The 16426-nt window shown below is 35.8% G+C and overlaps 1 protein-coding gene across 4 annotated transcripts; it reads left to right on the top strand.

The window, feature by feature from the left end:
* Positions 1 to 7076: 7076 nt before the first annotated feature.
* Positions 7077 to 13108, top strand: LOC149191307 (protein STAY-GREEN, chloroplastic-like). 4 transcript variants are annotated; one of them, XM_089404167.1, is made up of 5 exons: positions 7077 to 7364; positions 7584 to 7757; positions 7852 to 8019; positions 8190 to 8339; positions 12727 to 13108. In XM_089404167.1, the coding sequence occupies exons 1-5, from the start codon at positions 7245 to 7247 to the stop codon at positions 12847 to 12849; spliced, it is 735 nt and encodes a 244-aa protein (XP_089260293.1). In that variant the 5' UTR covers positions 7077 to 7244; the 3' UTR covers positions 12850 to 13108. The 4 variants fall into 4 exon arrangements, with proteins under 4 accessions (XP_089260293.1, XP_089260291.1, XP_089260290.1 ...); XM_089404165.1 differs by having other exon boundaries at positions 7081 to 7490; positions 7858 to 8019; XM_089404164.1 differs by having other exon boundaries at positions 7083 to 7490.
* The last annotated feature ends 3318 nt before the right edge of the window (positions 13109 to 16426 follow it).

Here is a 16426-nt window from a genome sequence, read left to right as displayed (position 1 = left end):
GAAACAATTTGAGCTGTGTTTTCCATGTGCATATCTATAACATAACTGAGGTGAAGATTTGTGAATGCCTGCCTCAGAAATTGAATATACTTTCTGTTGTATCGTGCAAACCAGAATAAAAAATGCAGTAAGGCAGTCTGGCAGTTGAAGAGAGTCACATCAAAACCAGTTCATGGTATCCGGAGATAATTATTCCTCTGAGCAGGGAAGCATTATCGTTGTCATTTCTCTGAATTTGAGTTTTTTGGATGAAATTCTATCGCAGAATTCAATTTGGCTATCTACATGCATGTCTGTTTAATTTGATACTGTGCACAAGCTTTCGCTTATAGACAAATGGATGTGCCTCGTTGCAGTTGTATTGTTGAATGGTGAATGCAGTATAACTGGAGTTAACACTGATAGATGATTTGTAAGTCAAATTTTTTATGACTTGGCACATGCTCAAGCAGATTTTAAGAGCAGTATTGAAGCCACCTCGAAGCAGATTTGGTGTTGTCCATGGAACAATTTGAAACAACCTCTGAGTGAAGTGATTCATGGAGAAGTGATCAGCATTGTGAAGTGAATTTGAAGCATTTTTGAAGACATTTTTTTGAAGTCATTTTTTTGCAGTTTCTTGTAGAGATTTTGCATGATTTCCATAGCAGCTAGATGCTCTGAAGTTTGAAGTTGAGGACAGCGCTCATCTTCACATTTATATATTTTTTTTTCATTGGTGATGTTATGCTCCAGTTCATTCTTGAAACGAACTGTGGACTGTTGATTTACCATGTGCCCAATTGTACCAATGTTTATTGTAGCTTGACGAGAAATGTTTATTGTAGTTTAACTTGGTAACATCCAGCTTACTCAGGTCCTGCTCCATCAACCATTTTCGCGACATTGTTGCCACTTGATAAGCCCTTACAATATCTTGTAGTAAGAGTACAATATTATTTTTCTGTTGCTGTTGCCTCAGTTGTGTTCTTTAAGTGACATTGAAGAAAAATGGCCAAACTTGAAGATGCATTAAAGTTATTGAATATCCTAATTCATTCCACTGTTGATGAGATGGTCAAAGTTAACAAAGAAACTCTCTTTGACATCCAAACCTCTCTGCAAACTGCACATGAGAATATTGAGTTTTTGCAGCTTGAAACAAAGCTACAGCAGGAAGAATTACAACAGTGGAGTCATCATTCTGAACCTGTTTCTGTTCAGAACAATGAAGCAGACTCCCATAAACAGCAAGTCAATATTGTTCAAGTTCATTCAGATTCAGTACCCAATAAAGCAGCAAGTGTACATGCAGATGCAGAAACTCAATCTGCACTTCCCAAGCCCATCATCAGACCTTGGGAACAGCTTGTCCACAACAAGCACAGAACTGGTCTTGGATATGACAAGGACTTGTCCTTTCATATTCCAGACTATGCCAAGCCCATTCAGTTTCAGAGTGCTGGATTCATTTATGACAGTTCACCTGCTCCTTATGACAGTTCAGTTTCAGCTGTTCCAGACTCTGCCCCTCTTCCACAGCAACAACAACAACAACAGATTGTGAAATGCCAACACTGTGATCGAGTTGGCCATTTGAAAGATCACTGTTTTGATCTTCATCCATGTAAGCATTGTCATAAAACCAGCCATTCTTCACACAGATGCTTCAGAAACAAACGTCCTGCAAGAACAAAGATTCATCTTGGATGGATCGCTTCTTGGCAATGGGCATCAACAGCCAAGAAGATATTCCAAACGCATGTTAGAACTTGTTCCAGATTATTAAACAGTCTTGCAGTTGAGTTTTCTCCATCTTCTCACCTTGTATCTGACAGGGGGGGAAATGATGGTCATCTACAAGCTTCAAAGCCACATCAAGCGAGCCTGAGCCACAACCTGCCACACCAGTTTCAGAGTTGTAGCCAGAGATAAGATGCCTGAACATGCCTTCAGTTGGAAATCTGGGACTTCCTCTAGCAGAAGACTCCAGCTTCTTGCCAGTTTTGGAAGAGTTCCAGCAGAGTTGTTGGTCATCCTTAAACCATCACAGATTAAGAACACTTCCTCTAGCAGAAGACTCCAGCTTCTTGCTAGTTTTGGAAGAGTTCCAGGAATTGCATTAAGCATTCCAGAGTTGTTGGTCATCCTTAAACCATCACAGATTGAGAACACTTCCTCTAGCAGAAAACTTCAGTTTCTTGCCAGTTTTGGAAGAGTTCCGGGAACTGCACTAAGCATTCCAGTGTTGGTGGTCATCCTTAAACCACCGCCCCTTTTACCAACATTTCATAGAGCACATTCAGCCTAGTGCTGCCATGCATCTTTTGCACATTTTGTATTACAGCTCTCTTCTTGGACTCATACATAACCCTTCGGATTAAGGGGGGGAATGTTGGACACCTAATCCTAAAGGGTTAGTGTGGAATTCGAATGGACAAAAGCAGTCCAAGAGACCTTGGGATCTGAATCCCAAGAGTCACGTATTGTACTATAAATGTGTATCTTATGTTAATAAAAAATGTACTCACTGATTTATATTTCACATCTGTCTTGCTGTCCATGTGAGTTTAATATAATTTAAAAACGCAAAACAATAAAAACCCCCCCTAAAAAAAAAAAAAAAAAAAATTAAGACAGAGAATAAGAAAATATGAATAAAATGACGACTTCAAAAACTATCAAATTTAGAAAATAATTTTTCACATTTCACACACTAGAAAATTAAAAGTCAAAAAATAGGTCTTTTAAAAAAAGGGTGTGATGCAGAATACTCACTTTTTAAAATCAGCGTGAAAATCACTACCATTCTAAAACTTGATTTCATCCTTGAACATGAAAAAAATTAAAGTTCCAAAAACCATGTTCTAAAAAAAACATGTGTATTCTGCATCACCACTTTTGAAAATCGGGTCATTTTTTTGCTATCTCTACGAAACGGGTAATAGTATCAGTTCTCGTTTCAAAGTTTACATTGTTTTTAGCTCATAGAATTCTTTGGCCTCACTGTTGTAGTACCTTTCTGACAAGTACTTCTTCTTGAAAATCCTCTTGAACTCCTGCCAACTCAAGTCATCCATCATGATGGCTCTGCCCCGCTTTACATCTTCCCACCAAATGTCTGCATTACCTTTAACCGAAGATAGTTATTCTAGCCTTCATGTTATTTGTGCACTCATGCAACTCAAAGAATTTGTTCATCCCAAGTATCCAAGCCCCTGCATCTTCCAACTTCTTCACATCTCCATCAAAAGTAGGTGGTTTTTCTTTCTTAAATTCATCTGGCAAGTATCCCTTATCACTCCTCCTGTAAGGATGATAACGGTGACAATCATGAGGTCTGTCAGAACTAGAACTAGAATAGTACCTATACTCATCATCCCTCTTATCCGGAGGGTCCAACAACTTTCCATCTCTCACTGTGTCATCTCTATCCGATATATGTCTACTAAGAGACCAACTGCCATATGCCCCATTAATTTTGTCCTCCTGTCCATGGTTGATCCGAAGTGGCACTTGTCGCTGCAATTCTGAAAAATTTTGAAGAATTATTGCATTAACCTCTGCTTGTTTCTCTTGTGCCTGTATGCTCCTGCCATTATTTGCTTTACAAATCCTTATTTTTTCCTTCAATCTTATCAACGTATCTGCCAAATTAGAAGAGTGCCCACCACACTACTCATTTGATTCATAGGGAGAGTCCTTGTAGGCTACCATCTTGCTATTCATTTTGACCTTCTTTCCTGCAAGGCATAATATGTCATATAAACCAAATCATAGCAAACCAACATACCTTAGTATAATTTTGGGAAGTTACCTCATTTACAATATCATCGAAATCAGCGTGATACATGTATAACATAATCATAACAACATATAGACATATACAAATAAATGCATCAACACATAAACATCATTCTAGTTAGAGTCCAGTCATCAATGCATGGCCATATCAACTACACATACCATGACCTCATGCATGACAACAACAACCATTACGCCATTGTACACATGACCACATGCAAACATCAACATGTATAACATAATCATAACAACATATAGACATATACAAATAAATGCATCAACACATAAACATCATAATACTACTCGGAATGGAATAAGACCAGAGCAAGCTCTCCTCCTTTGGATGATTTTTAAGGTGATTCAATTCTTATTTTCATTTCAGAGGTCGACCTTCATTCAATGTTGTGAGGTGTAGATGAATCCAGTCACCAACGATTCAAAACTACTACCAAGGACATAGTGGTTCCTGTCCAAGCCGAATTCTAGTTCTCCATGCATAGACCTTTACGCCATTAGGCTTGAATTTCCATGAACCATCAATCTGACAAATATTTGGATCATTATCTCAGTAAGCATTGAACAAAGAAATTGATGAAAAGCGGTTATGATTGTGTAGTACACAGATTAAAATGTGTGTATAACTTTGCACAAACAAGGGAATGGATATGTGCAAATGGATAACTCCAAAGAATGGACGCTGCAAGATTTTTAGAATAAAATGGCAGCCGACAACCTCCACAGTGAACATAATAACCACAACCATTTCCAAACTTTCTCTTGAACATAATTGTAAGAATAAAACAATCATAGTGTGAAAGACATGGAAAATAACCAAATTAAAAAGCCCCTGATGATCAATTGATTTACGCCATAAGTGACCCGACCATGATTGTCGATGTACCTTTATCTCTTAGCCATCCTACCATACCTTCGTCTTCATTACCAGATTTATGCTTGAGTGTTTGTGAGAAAAAAAACAAATAATCCTAACACACATTTGATATCATTGTTGAACTTCACCAAATACAAAACCTCTCTGTGTCGGGCGAACCACACTTTGTTTGACAACAGGACTTGGACTTGCGTCTTCCACACTTGTCACTCTCTTCGCTCTCTAGCTTGGGCAAGCTTGCCTGCTCTCAATGTCGTAGCGGTCTTGTGAAACAAGATGCGTTTACTTCGATTAATGTGAAATGGTTGGAAAATTACAGTTGACTCGACAACACCCTCCTAACAAACACCAATGCTTCCCACGCTTCAACACTAGTTCGACACACACGTAGGTCACAAGCTCCACACAATGAGGCAACAATGATAGTCCTCCAAGAAAGGAGGAGTGCTCAAGAAAGCCACAAAACTAGTGGCTCAACTCAATGAACATGGCGGATGAACCACTGCTCTAATACCACTGTTAAACTAACAATTTGGAAAATGAATTCAACTGTGTTATAATGATGATCATAACAATGTACATAGTGTACCTATGCATACAATAGGAAAACCATTGATTCAGTTTCTAGGTTTTATTTGACTCTAATAACTAATCTCCATGACACACACTAACCCAAATCTTAATCATGAGGATTGGGTGTCTAACAAAACTATCGTCCCCCTCTTGTCATGGATTTCTAGGAGATTCATCTTCTTCAAAGTTTGTATTGATTTTTTCTTCTTAATCTCACATTTCTAGAGCATTATCATGATTTTATATATGAGACCTTGGCATGTGATATTTTGCTTTGTAAAACACTCGTTGTTTTATTGTGTAACTATGGGAAGTAGCCTACATTTACGTGGTTGTCATATAATGTGTTGTTTATAATATCCATGACAAATGTTGTTACTTGACGCGTCGTGCAGGATAATATACTCATCTCTCGTTGCCGTTGGGCTCCTCCTCTCGGTGCCTTGTATGGGAACTGCCTTGGTCGGGTATGGTTGTTCTCGATTAGTTGATTTTGACTGTCAATTGATGAAACCTGGTGCTTGGCTTGTGACTCGGAGATTGGGCCTAAACCCAATATATTTAAATAGAGAAAGGCCAATATTTTAATAAAATAACTTATTGGCAAAATGCCGACTGCCTTGGTGGAGTATTATTGTTGTCGATTAGTGGACTTTCACTGTCAATTGATGAAACCTGGTGCTTGGCTTGTGACTCGAGATTGGACCTAAACCCAATATTTTTAAATAAAGATTGCCCAATATTCTTATAAAAGAACTTTTTGCCAAAAGGCCAAGAGCGTAGAAACTCTCATAAAATCACAATATTTTCCAAAATCACAAGCACAAATAAGAATATTGTCCTTCCTTGCAAGGCAACAAACAATTTAAAGCTCAACACCTTCTTTTCAATCATTCCATGTGTTTTGTTTAAGGAGCCTTTGTTCTTTTCGCATGACAAGATTTACTACAACACGACATTTAAAAAATAATAATAACAAAAACATATTTCAATGTGGAGCATCAATAAAATATCTTAATGTGTGTGTGTTAACGAAAATAACATTTGAATGATCTTGTTTACTATGACGATGGTGTGTAATTCTTTTAAAACATTTGAAATGTGCATTGCTTACTATGATGATGATGATGCATAATTCCTTCATTGCTCAATACAGAGTTGATATGTGGCATATTGAGAACCTAAGCATGTCCATTTTAACTATGGATGTATCATGTTCCAAGAGAGATCAAAATTTGAGAAAATGTTTATACTTGTAGGAATTGGCCACTCAAATTAAATAGTGGTTAAAGCATTTCAATAATGTGTTACTCAGTGTAAAGAAGATGTGCAATTTCGAAGATGTGCAATTTCAATGATATGTTAGTATGTTAGTGTAAGGAAAATGTGCAATTTCAATAATGTGTTGCTCAATATAACAAAGATATATAAATTCAATAATATGTTATTCAATATAAAATAGGAGTGGCTTATAAAATGTGGCTAACAAGCAAGCAAACAAATAGACAAATGAATGAGAAAGTCACGTGTAAGCAAATAGACAAAAAGTTTCGTGTAAGATAATCCTTTGTAGGTTGGCCCTTTAATCATGGGCAAGCCATCCTCCATTTTTACTTCTAAGAATGTTACGGTGGCCCATGTTTCCATCACTCACATCTGTAGAATCTAATGCAATTTTTTTCTAATTTGGATCGATGTTAAATCGTCGCAAGCAGACAAACCCACTTCTGCTTTTAGGAAAAATTTGTTAATTGAGATCGTCAGAATTTGAAATTACAGGCCATCAAGATTGGACTTTATATGCTTAAATGATTGTACCACACGACACACAAGTCAGAGCAGGCCCAATACGAAAATCATCTACCCCCTTTATCTGCTAGCGTCCACAGTACAGCGCTCCCTTTAAGGCTATTACCTCCTGAGGAGCTGAAGAGGCATAAAAGCTCCTGCCATGGCTGCTGCAACAACTTTTCAAATATAATCAGAAACCCCAGCCATGGCGGTAGCAACATCATTTGCAGTAAAAACACAGCAATGCTACTTCTTTTCCCATTCCGGTGGACGGATTTTGTCTGCACCACAGAATCCACAAGCCCAGTTCACAAGGAAATCGAAGGTAAAGTTTTCGTCTAGCTTTCTCTACAGCGGGAGCCCCTGGGATGCTCTGGTCGCGTATCAGTTACAGTCCAATAACAGACATCGAAATAATGGCAGCTTCCCCCGACCTAGTAGTACTCGTGTGGTAATCTTAGCGATTAAATGCGTCAAATCTTTTCCCATTTTGCTCTGTTCATTCAGGGATTATGAGGACTGAATCTTGGCATTGGTTTGGTAGGAGGCGAGATTGTTTGGGCGTGCAGTCTTCAAGGCATCGAAGCTCAAGGTTCTATTTCTTGGAACACAGGAAGAGAATCATCCGGGGCATTTTCTGAGGATTTATACGCTCACACACAGCGACGTCACGGCCCAGTTAACGCTGGCTATTTCTCAAACAATCAATAAAGATCAGGTCACCCTGTGCTCTGTTTCGCTGAATCTTTTGAAAATAGGATTGGTATGGCTCAAAAGTATAAAGTCTGTGAAATCTTTATATATTTGCACAGTTGCAGGGATGGTATAACAAGTTACAGAGAGACGAAGTGATTGCGCAGTGGAGGAAATGTCAGGGAAAAATGTCTCTGCACGTTCACTGTCATATAAGCGGAGGGCATTGGCTCCTGGACGCCATTGCCAGACTTAGATTTTACATTTTCCGCAAGGAACTGCCGGTGGTACGCTTCTTATTTTCCTTCATTTCTTTGTTTTTTACAGGGGTTTGAAGGTGTATGAATTCCAATTCATTTTATTAGATTGTTGTATTTTGTTGGGGTTAATGAACAAATTCATTTTATTAGATTGTTGTATTTTGTTGGGGTTAATGAACAAATTCATGAATTCACAGGTACTGGAGGCGTTCAGATATGGAGATCGGGCTCTGTTTGAGAAGCACCCAGAGCTAGAGAGCGCGCTGGTTTGGGTATATTTTCATTCCAATGTCAAACAATTCAAACGTGTGGAATGTTGGGGTTCTTTGGATGAGGAGGCATGCAAGGTAGGTCAGTGAATTAGCGTTTTCGGTTTTACTCTCTCGATTTCTCTTCTCCCGCATATAATGTGATTATGCATAGTTTGTTCAAACAAACGATATTTTAATTTTTTTGGTAAATGTCTCACTTATCAACAACACCAACACCATAGTTTGCTGGGAACATTAATTATTTTTGCAGGTTTATCCAATTCTGGAAGATGGATAGATACTTCAGAGAGTAGTTTTTAAATGTTATTTTTAGAAAGTTTTTAGATTTATTTTTTGATTTAATTGGTGTAGAATTTGATATTTGAATTCATAAGTTTGACAAATGAACTTTTCATAATCGAAGTGTCCCAAAGATTTTTGAGGGTGCTAAATTTATATATACAATCAGAAAACCAGTCTAAACAACACAAATCAGATTTAACCGCAATTTTTTTCCACCATAATTCCACTAAAAACTCTAAAAAATCACACTTAAAAACTATTTCAATATTTAATTACATTAAAAAACTGTAATACTAATTTTTTTATTATATTTAATTAATAAATTTATCTTATATTAATCATTCATGTCATGAAACTCATGAGATCACATTGTTTAATCATGGAGGTTTCCTTTTTCCTTGTAAGTTTCAAATAAGGAATGAAAAGTTAATTTTGAAGGAGAAATTACCTGTGTGTGTATGTATGTGAAATTATCTCATGTTTATATTATTTATATTTTCAATGATTGTGTGATTGATGCTCTGATTTGAAATTTTGGCATTACATTAAATTCAACAGTTTATCAATTTAATTAAGATCATAAGGATGACTATGTGTGTGAAATTATCTTATGATTATGTTATTTATATTTTCAGTGATTATGTTCTTAATGTTGTGATTTGAAGTTTTGGCATTACATTAAATTCAACCATTTATCAATTTAATTAAAATCATAAGGATGACCATCACCGGAGTTTGTAAATTTTGTACATGGTATTAGAGCTTATGTCTGATTGAGATTCTCAAAGTTTTGCAATAACCAACCAATTACCGGAAACAAAGACCATTTTCTCAACTATGGCATTCATGGTATTAGAGCTTATGTCTGATTGAGATTCTCAAAGTTTTGCAATAATCAATCAATTTTCGAAAACAAATACCATTTTTTCAACTATGGCATCTTTCTAGAGTTTAATATCCTTATAATCCTTTGTCTCCCTAACAATTATGGGATCATCATGAGTAATAGATAAAGCAAAACTATACAAAAATTGGGTGGAGTATACCTTTCTAATTGTCTTCTTTTCCAAACCAATCTTCTCAATATTGGAGCATGAGGTTCTTCTTCTTCTTATTCATGTTCTTTAGTTGAGTCAAATTCTTCATCTTTCGACTCAAATTCTATTATCTTTGATTAATTTTCGCTTAATAAGTCATCCTATTTGAGAACATCTTTAACCTTTGTAAATACAACTTCTGGATTGTGTATAGTATTTATTAGGCCAGATTTATAACCTTTTAGACCATATTTATAACTAATAAAGATACACTTTATAGCTTTATTAACCAACTTGCACCTATTTTCCTTTGGAACATGTACATAAACATCATGACCAATAACTTTGAGATGTTCAAGCAAGGGTTTTTCACAAGTGTGTGCCTCATTTGGAGTTTTCCCAAACAATAGTAATGGGAGTAACTGATTTATGGGGTAACATACAATATCCACTATATCTACCCATAATTCTATCCTAACTTAATGCCTTTGACCATGCTCCTTTTCTTTTCCATCAGTGCCTTATTCACCCTAATCCCTTTCCATTGAGGTGTGTATTTTCTACCTTGCTATTCTATTTTTACAAAATTATTCAAATTCATTCTTGTAAAACTCCCCATCATTATTTATTATCAACACCTTTGCATTATTCTTTGTTTATTCACCCTAATCCATTTCCATTGAGGTGTGTATTTTCTACCTTGCTGTTCTATTTTTACAAAATTATTCAAATTCATTCTCGTAAAACTCTCCATCATTATTTATTATCAACACCTTTGCATTATTCTTTGTTTGGTTCTCCATAAGAGCGTTACTTTTTTCAAAATTTACCAAAGACATCATATTTCTTTTTGAGGAAATAAATCAATGTGTTCCTTGAGAAATCATCTATTAATGAAACATAGTATGTCGATTTACCTAGTGATGGAACAAGCACAAGTTCAAACACATCATTGTTTACTAACTATATGATTCCCTTTGCTCTTGTAGTACCTTATGAGAATATTACTTGATTTTGTTTACCTTATGTGAAAATTCGACAAAATTCGAAATCTAATGTGCAATCAAACAACCCTTTACCATGTAATATTCAAACACCCTCTTCTCCAATATGTTCCAGGTTTTGATGCCTTAAGATTGTCATTTCTTTGTAGATAGTAGGGGTTTTTTCATCTTCATCTCCACACTTAGGAACAATAAAGTTGTTCCGCCCATCAATAACAGTGCTTCCCACCGCTTGCATAGAGCTACATTCTAATCTCCCCTCATTAACACCATTGCTTCTCAAACCATTTCCATTTTAAACACAATATGCACACATGCATATTACTTGTAGATATAAAGTTTCTAGCTAGCTTTCGAATGTGCAAAACCCTAGGGAGTGTTATAATTTTTTTATCCTCAAGCATCAACTTCAAATTTTATTATTTCATGATTCTAGTTGTCATGTCATCTCTCAGGAAAATGTCACCTCCAGTATGTTTTCATATTTACAAAACCTCCTTCAATGTGAGAGTCATATGAAAAGAAGAATCTAAGTCAATGAACGATACATCATGATCTACATGTGTGCTTGAAGAAAGTAAGTATGCATCCCTTTAGGTCTCCCCTTTTGAGGAATTCAACATCATTAGATCCCATCCCTTTATCACAATTTTGGATCTATAATACTTCTTGTAATGCACAAATTTACCACATTTTCAACATTTTCATAAGGATGATTTTTTGGATATTTAGATCTACCCTTTCATAACTTATTTTTGTTTCATTCTTGGGAATGACCTCCTATAGATAAAAAAAAAAAAATTGTTTTGTCTATCCATGGTTTTTTTGCCTCATTTATTTTGGTAGAAAGGATAAAACCACATCATCAAACATTAATGTGGTTGCATTACTCTGAATAGCTATAATTAGACTATCTCATGAATATGACAAAGAGAACAATGAATTAGTGCACTTATCTTCATTAGAAGTTCTAATATCGACAGATGATGATTGACTTACCACAATTCTAGAGGCATTTAGATGTGTTTTCATAGAATATCCATTATTCATCCTTGGGGTTCACAACCTCTTTTGAAGGAAAAATTTGTTTACTAAGGATTGAGACTGATACAAAATCCTTATCTTATTTCATAATATCGTGGTTCTAGCTTTTCCTAAAACATTCAATAATATTGAATCTGAAATATGCAACTAGATTGTACCTTTTTCCTTCCTATCCAACTTCATCTAATCTTCTATCAATGTACCCATAGGTATAGTAGAAATATCCACAATGGCATTGTTCTTTGTCTATAAGAAGGTTCTCCATCTTGGTCTTCCATAGAACAAAAACTTTGCGCCATTAAATTTTCCAATCTTTATTTTAGAACTACCCCCTAATTTATTTCAACATAAGAATCATCATCGTAGAGGTCCTCTTGAAAGTCGATTTATCATAAACCCAAGATAAACTAGCTTTATTAAAAAACAAGCTAAACCATCAACAATAAAGGTGTCCCCATGAAGTCATTAAACTTGCTCTAATATCAAATGTAAGTTTTAAACAATATGACATCAACTCGAAAAATATTTTCTAGTCTAACATAGTAGGACTCAAAATTTATTGTATAAGTTAATATTGGTGATGATGCAAGTAACCAATAGTAGAAGTTGATACTATTTGCTTCTAGATTAAGTTAAGTAACTCTTTAAATTTTCGTGTTGTTTTGTTTATTCTAGGCGTAAAGAAAGAACTTGCTTTCAATTTCAATGCATATTTTTTTCACCAATTTTTTTTTTCAAAATTATATAAATATTTAATCAAATAAAAATAAGAAATAATTAAAAATATAAAAATTATATTTATATATATATGAAAGAGAAAGAATAATTAAAACAATCAATTTAATATTAAATAAATATTTTTTAATGTTTACAAAATAGTTAAAAGAATGAGATAATAACATATGATTTATAAGATAATAGGTTAAGAGTGTATTGTTTAGTAATTTTTTCCACTAAACTTCATTTTGATTAAAATTGTTTAAAAAATAAATCATATGTTTATTATAATTGTATTAAAAATATACTATGATGTTTATTAGAATTATGTCGACATGTATGTATTTGATTATTTATTAAAATAAGAATGATAAACAGGGTGCACCTACCAATTTGAAGAAGGAATTGGATGGTGAAAAATTGGAGATGCCTAGTCATTGTGCAGGATCATGCAATTGTTGCTTTCCTCCTCAAACCAAAGATGCTGAACAAATTTTCTAATCCTCATGCAATTATTTGTACAGTGATATGCATTAAAGTGATTCTTACAATGTAGATGATGAATAAATGAAATATCTATCATTGATAGGGGTGATGTTGTGTGTAGTCCCCTCATCATTGTAACAAAATGTTCACAAGGGAGGATACTTATCCATATATCTTATGTTATAATCCAGAAACATCTTTATTCTAAGAATTATACCAAATGATAGTTGAAAATTTATGAACATTAAGTTTAGATTTTAAGAGTTTCTTTGTATGGTTTTGATATATGCTATGCAGATGGTTTTTATTACGCCAATAACACCAAAAATATTGTGAATTAAATCATATACAACTAGAAAACAATGAGTTTTTTATATTAAAGATATTTTTTACACTATAATAAAGGAGATGCGTTATTTTTTCTATATTTAACATGGAAGGTAATAAAGGAGATTTGTTATTTTTTATATATTTAACATGGATGTGATATATATTATTTGAAAATAATATTTTAATAACAATAAATTATTTTAATGTTCAGTAAAAAATAAAATTTGTAAATGGAGAAAGTAATTGGAAGTAAAAAAATATCACATTTATATGTATTTTTTTCCATATTATTATGAGAGAAATGTGTAATTCCTGGACTATTCAGGATGGAATTCATGTGTCACACACACATATATATTTCAATAACAACATGGAATTCATGTGACACACTGTTAAATTTTAGGTATGTTCTATGCTTAGAGCAATTTATTTCAATTTTCACAGTTAGCTCCATATCTTTTCCATATTACCAATCACGTCAGCATTAAAGTAAACTGCAGATAGAACATAAACATAAATCGCAAAAGACAAGCCAAGACAAGAGGACACAAGATGTGGCGCTAGCCAGGGACAAACCCCAATGTGGAGAAACCCTTGATCAATTCTTCTTTTATGTTCTTCAAAGTTCAGCAAAGAGAGATAGTAAATTTACAATAGAAGTCAATACTTTGACTTATCTAGATATGAGCATTGATCATCTCTTATAATGATGATACATGAGATCAGTTGAAGAAATTTTGCTTCAACTGATTCTCCAAGGTGACAGCTTCACCTAACATAGTGTTGCAGCTTGTACTCATGTTGCACCCGTCACTGTGCTGCACCTAGTCATTGAGCTACTCCCATCTTCTCCCATCATCATGCTGCTCCTTACTAATATGCCCATCATGCTGCATCATTCTTCATCATGTTGTCTCATTCATCATCATGATGTTGGGATCATCATCCTTGCTGCACCTCCGAGATCATCACTACTGTATCAAGAAATTCATTACGCAAGGTTCTTGAGAGCATCATTGCTGCACCATGACTTCTCCTTGAGATTATTACTGAGATGATATTTGCACCTATAAAGATCACGACTGCACATTACTGTAGGATGAGATCATTGTGAGATCATGATCCTAGACACTAATCCTTGCCAACGCTGACTCTCCTTGACTTGGTGATCATTGCTTCTTTCATCATGCTGAGACTGTAATGATCATACTACTTATGATCCTTATCATCTTGACTGCCTCTGAGATACTTATTCATATCAAGGATACTAGATCTGAATATTGTGATGACTATGACATTGTATGTCTCCTTTTATAGGTATGCCAAGAAGCTCTTGATCAATACTGAAACCTACTTCATCATTGTGGTTATGCCGAGACAGTAACATATACATATGTGAGACTAAGATGGCACCCAACGTAATCCTCATTAAGCCGAGACAATGTGCAAAAGAGTAGATCTGCTTTAGGTAATTTGAGTTATTGTTGTTATTACATCTAAACTTCCACAGATACCACCGAGATCTATATGCCGAGACTGATCCTTGTCATGCAAGATCATATGCCAAGACTGTATCTAGCCCAAACTTCAACTCATTGTTGCGTCCTCACACAAGGTCATTTCTGCTCCATTTATCCGGGATCGTGACTGCACCTAAAACCCAAACGAGGTGCAGTCAAATCCTTACTGTTGCTCTACTCCATGCAAGATTTCAGAGGAAAATGTGAGATTCTTTCTTTGCATGAACATGTCTCCTTGACTGCGTGAACAGGTCTCCTTGTTGTGTTTAGATGTCTTCATTGACTGCGTATAAGGTGTCTCCATTGACTGCGTTTTAGCTGTCTCCATTAACTGTGTTTAGATTTCCTCATAAGCCTACAGCTTACTGCGGCTAGGGCATCAGCTACTTAGCCCAGCGTACTCTTAGTGTCTCTCTCCTTCACCAAAAACCCAAAATGTAGAAAGGAGGAGATCAGATGAAGAGTGTGTCTCAAATGACTTCAAGTCCTCTCCTATTTATACTAAAACGTAGATGATGAATAGACATGACTATTGGGCTTTTGAGCCTACACAAGTTGTTGGCTGACTTGACAATTTATCTTATAACACAAATAAATTCATAACTCCATGAATACTTGATGGAATCGGATGATCTTTAGATCAATCCTACACCTCTCGATGGGAGGATCCAATAAAAATATCTGTTGCCATAAATAAGATGGCCCACATGTAGTTTGGATCTAGTTGCCAATTATAACACTCCCTCTCAACTAGGGAGAACTCCATCTGTTGATCCTTATGTCTAGTTGTACTATCTCTGCCATCAGTTCCCTGCACTGCTCTGCTCATCTCAGCTTTGCTATGCTTAGCTCTGCTCTGCTGAACCATGAAGAAGAAGAATTGATCGAGAATGTCTCGTACCATTCTCCACTGACCCGAAGTCAGTCTCAAAGTGTGTACCACTGGTCCCAGACCAGTCCTCTACTGACACGAAGTCAGTTTTAGAGTATGTACCACTTTCACTAGTCCCAGATCAATATCATTGATCCCAGATCAATGAAGGTCATCCTAGCATAGGGAGTACGGTAGATACAACTATGCGTCCATCGGTACTACTATGGTTCCTATCCTTATTTCCCTGCTCATTGATCAGATGAGGGGTACTTCCCATGAGTCCCAGACTGCATGGGTAGGATGCCTCGACAGGAGAACTAATCATCATGTCCATAGGAGAGCAAATCATCTTGTCCACAGGAGAGCAAATCATCATGTCTATTGGATGCCACAGAGAACTAATCATCTTGGCCTACAGGAGAACGAATCATCCTGTTCCACAATTGCAATGGAGAACGAATCATCCAGGCCCACAAGAGAACTAATCATCCTATTCTATAGTTGCCATAGGGTGTCATAGGGAAGGTTGAACCTGTCATCCTGTACATAGCACATCACTAGGGGAGGGTGAGTCGCCCTGTCGTCATATGTTGCTCCAGTAAGTACCCCAAGCCTCTAGAGCTCCCAGAGCTCAATGTATGCAACTTGCAGGACCTTTTTGCAAAGGTCTCTCAACGACTCCAAGTTGTTTAGGAAAGTCACAGGTTTGACCTTTCCCCGGGGCTTTGACAAAATGTTTGCAGTCTGTACATCAGTCTCAATGTGATGGAGCCTCCCTGCTCATTGACTTACCATATCCTAGATAAGGCAGTATCTGATGTCCATCTGCTGGAGCAATCATCAAATACAGGATTCCTCAATAATCAAA

The sequence above is a fragment of the Pinus tabuliformis genome, chromosome 2_2 (genome assembly GCF_031772625.1).
Source record: "Pinus tabuliformis cultivar Carrire ecotype Pingquan chromosome 2_2, CPIR1, whole genome shotgun sequence".
Taxonomy (NCBI): Eukaryota; Viridiplantae; Streptophyta; class Pinopsida; order Pinales; family Pinaceae; genus Pinus; species Pinus tabuliformis.
This window is presented reverse-complemented; position numbering and strand designations above follow the sequence as displayed.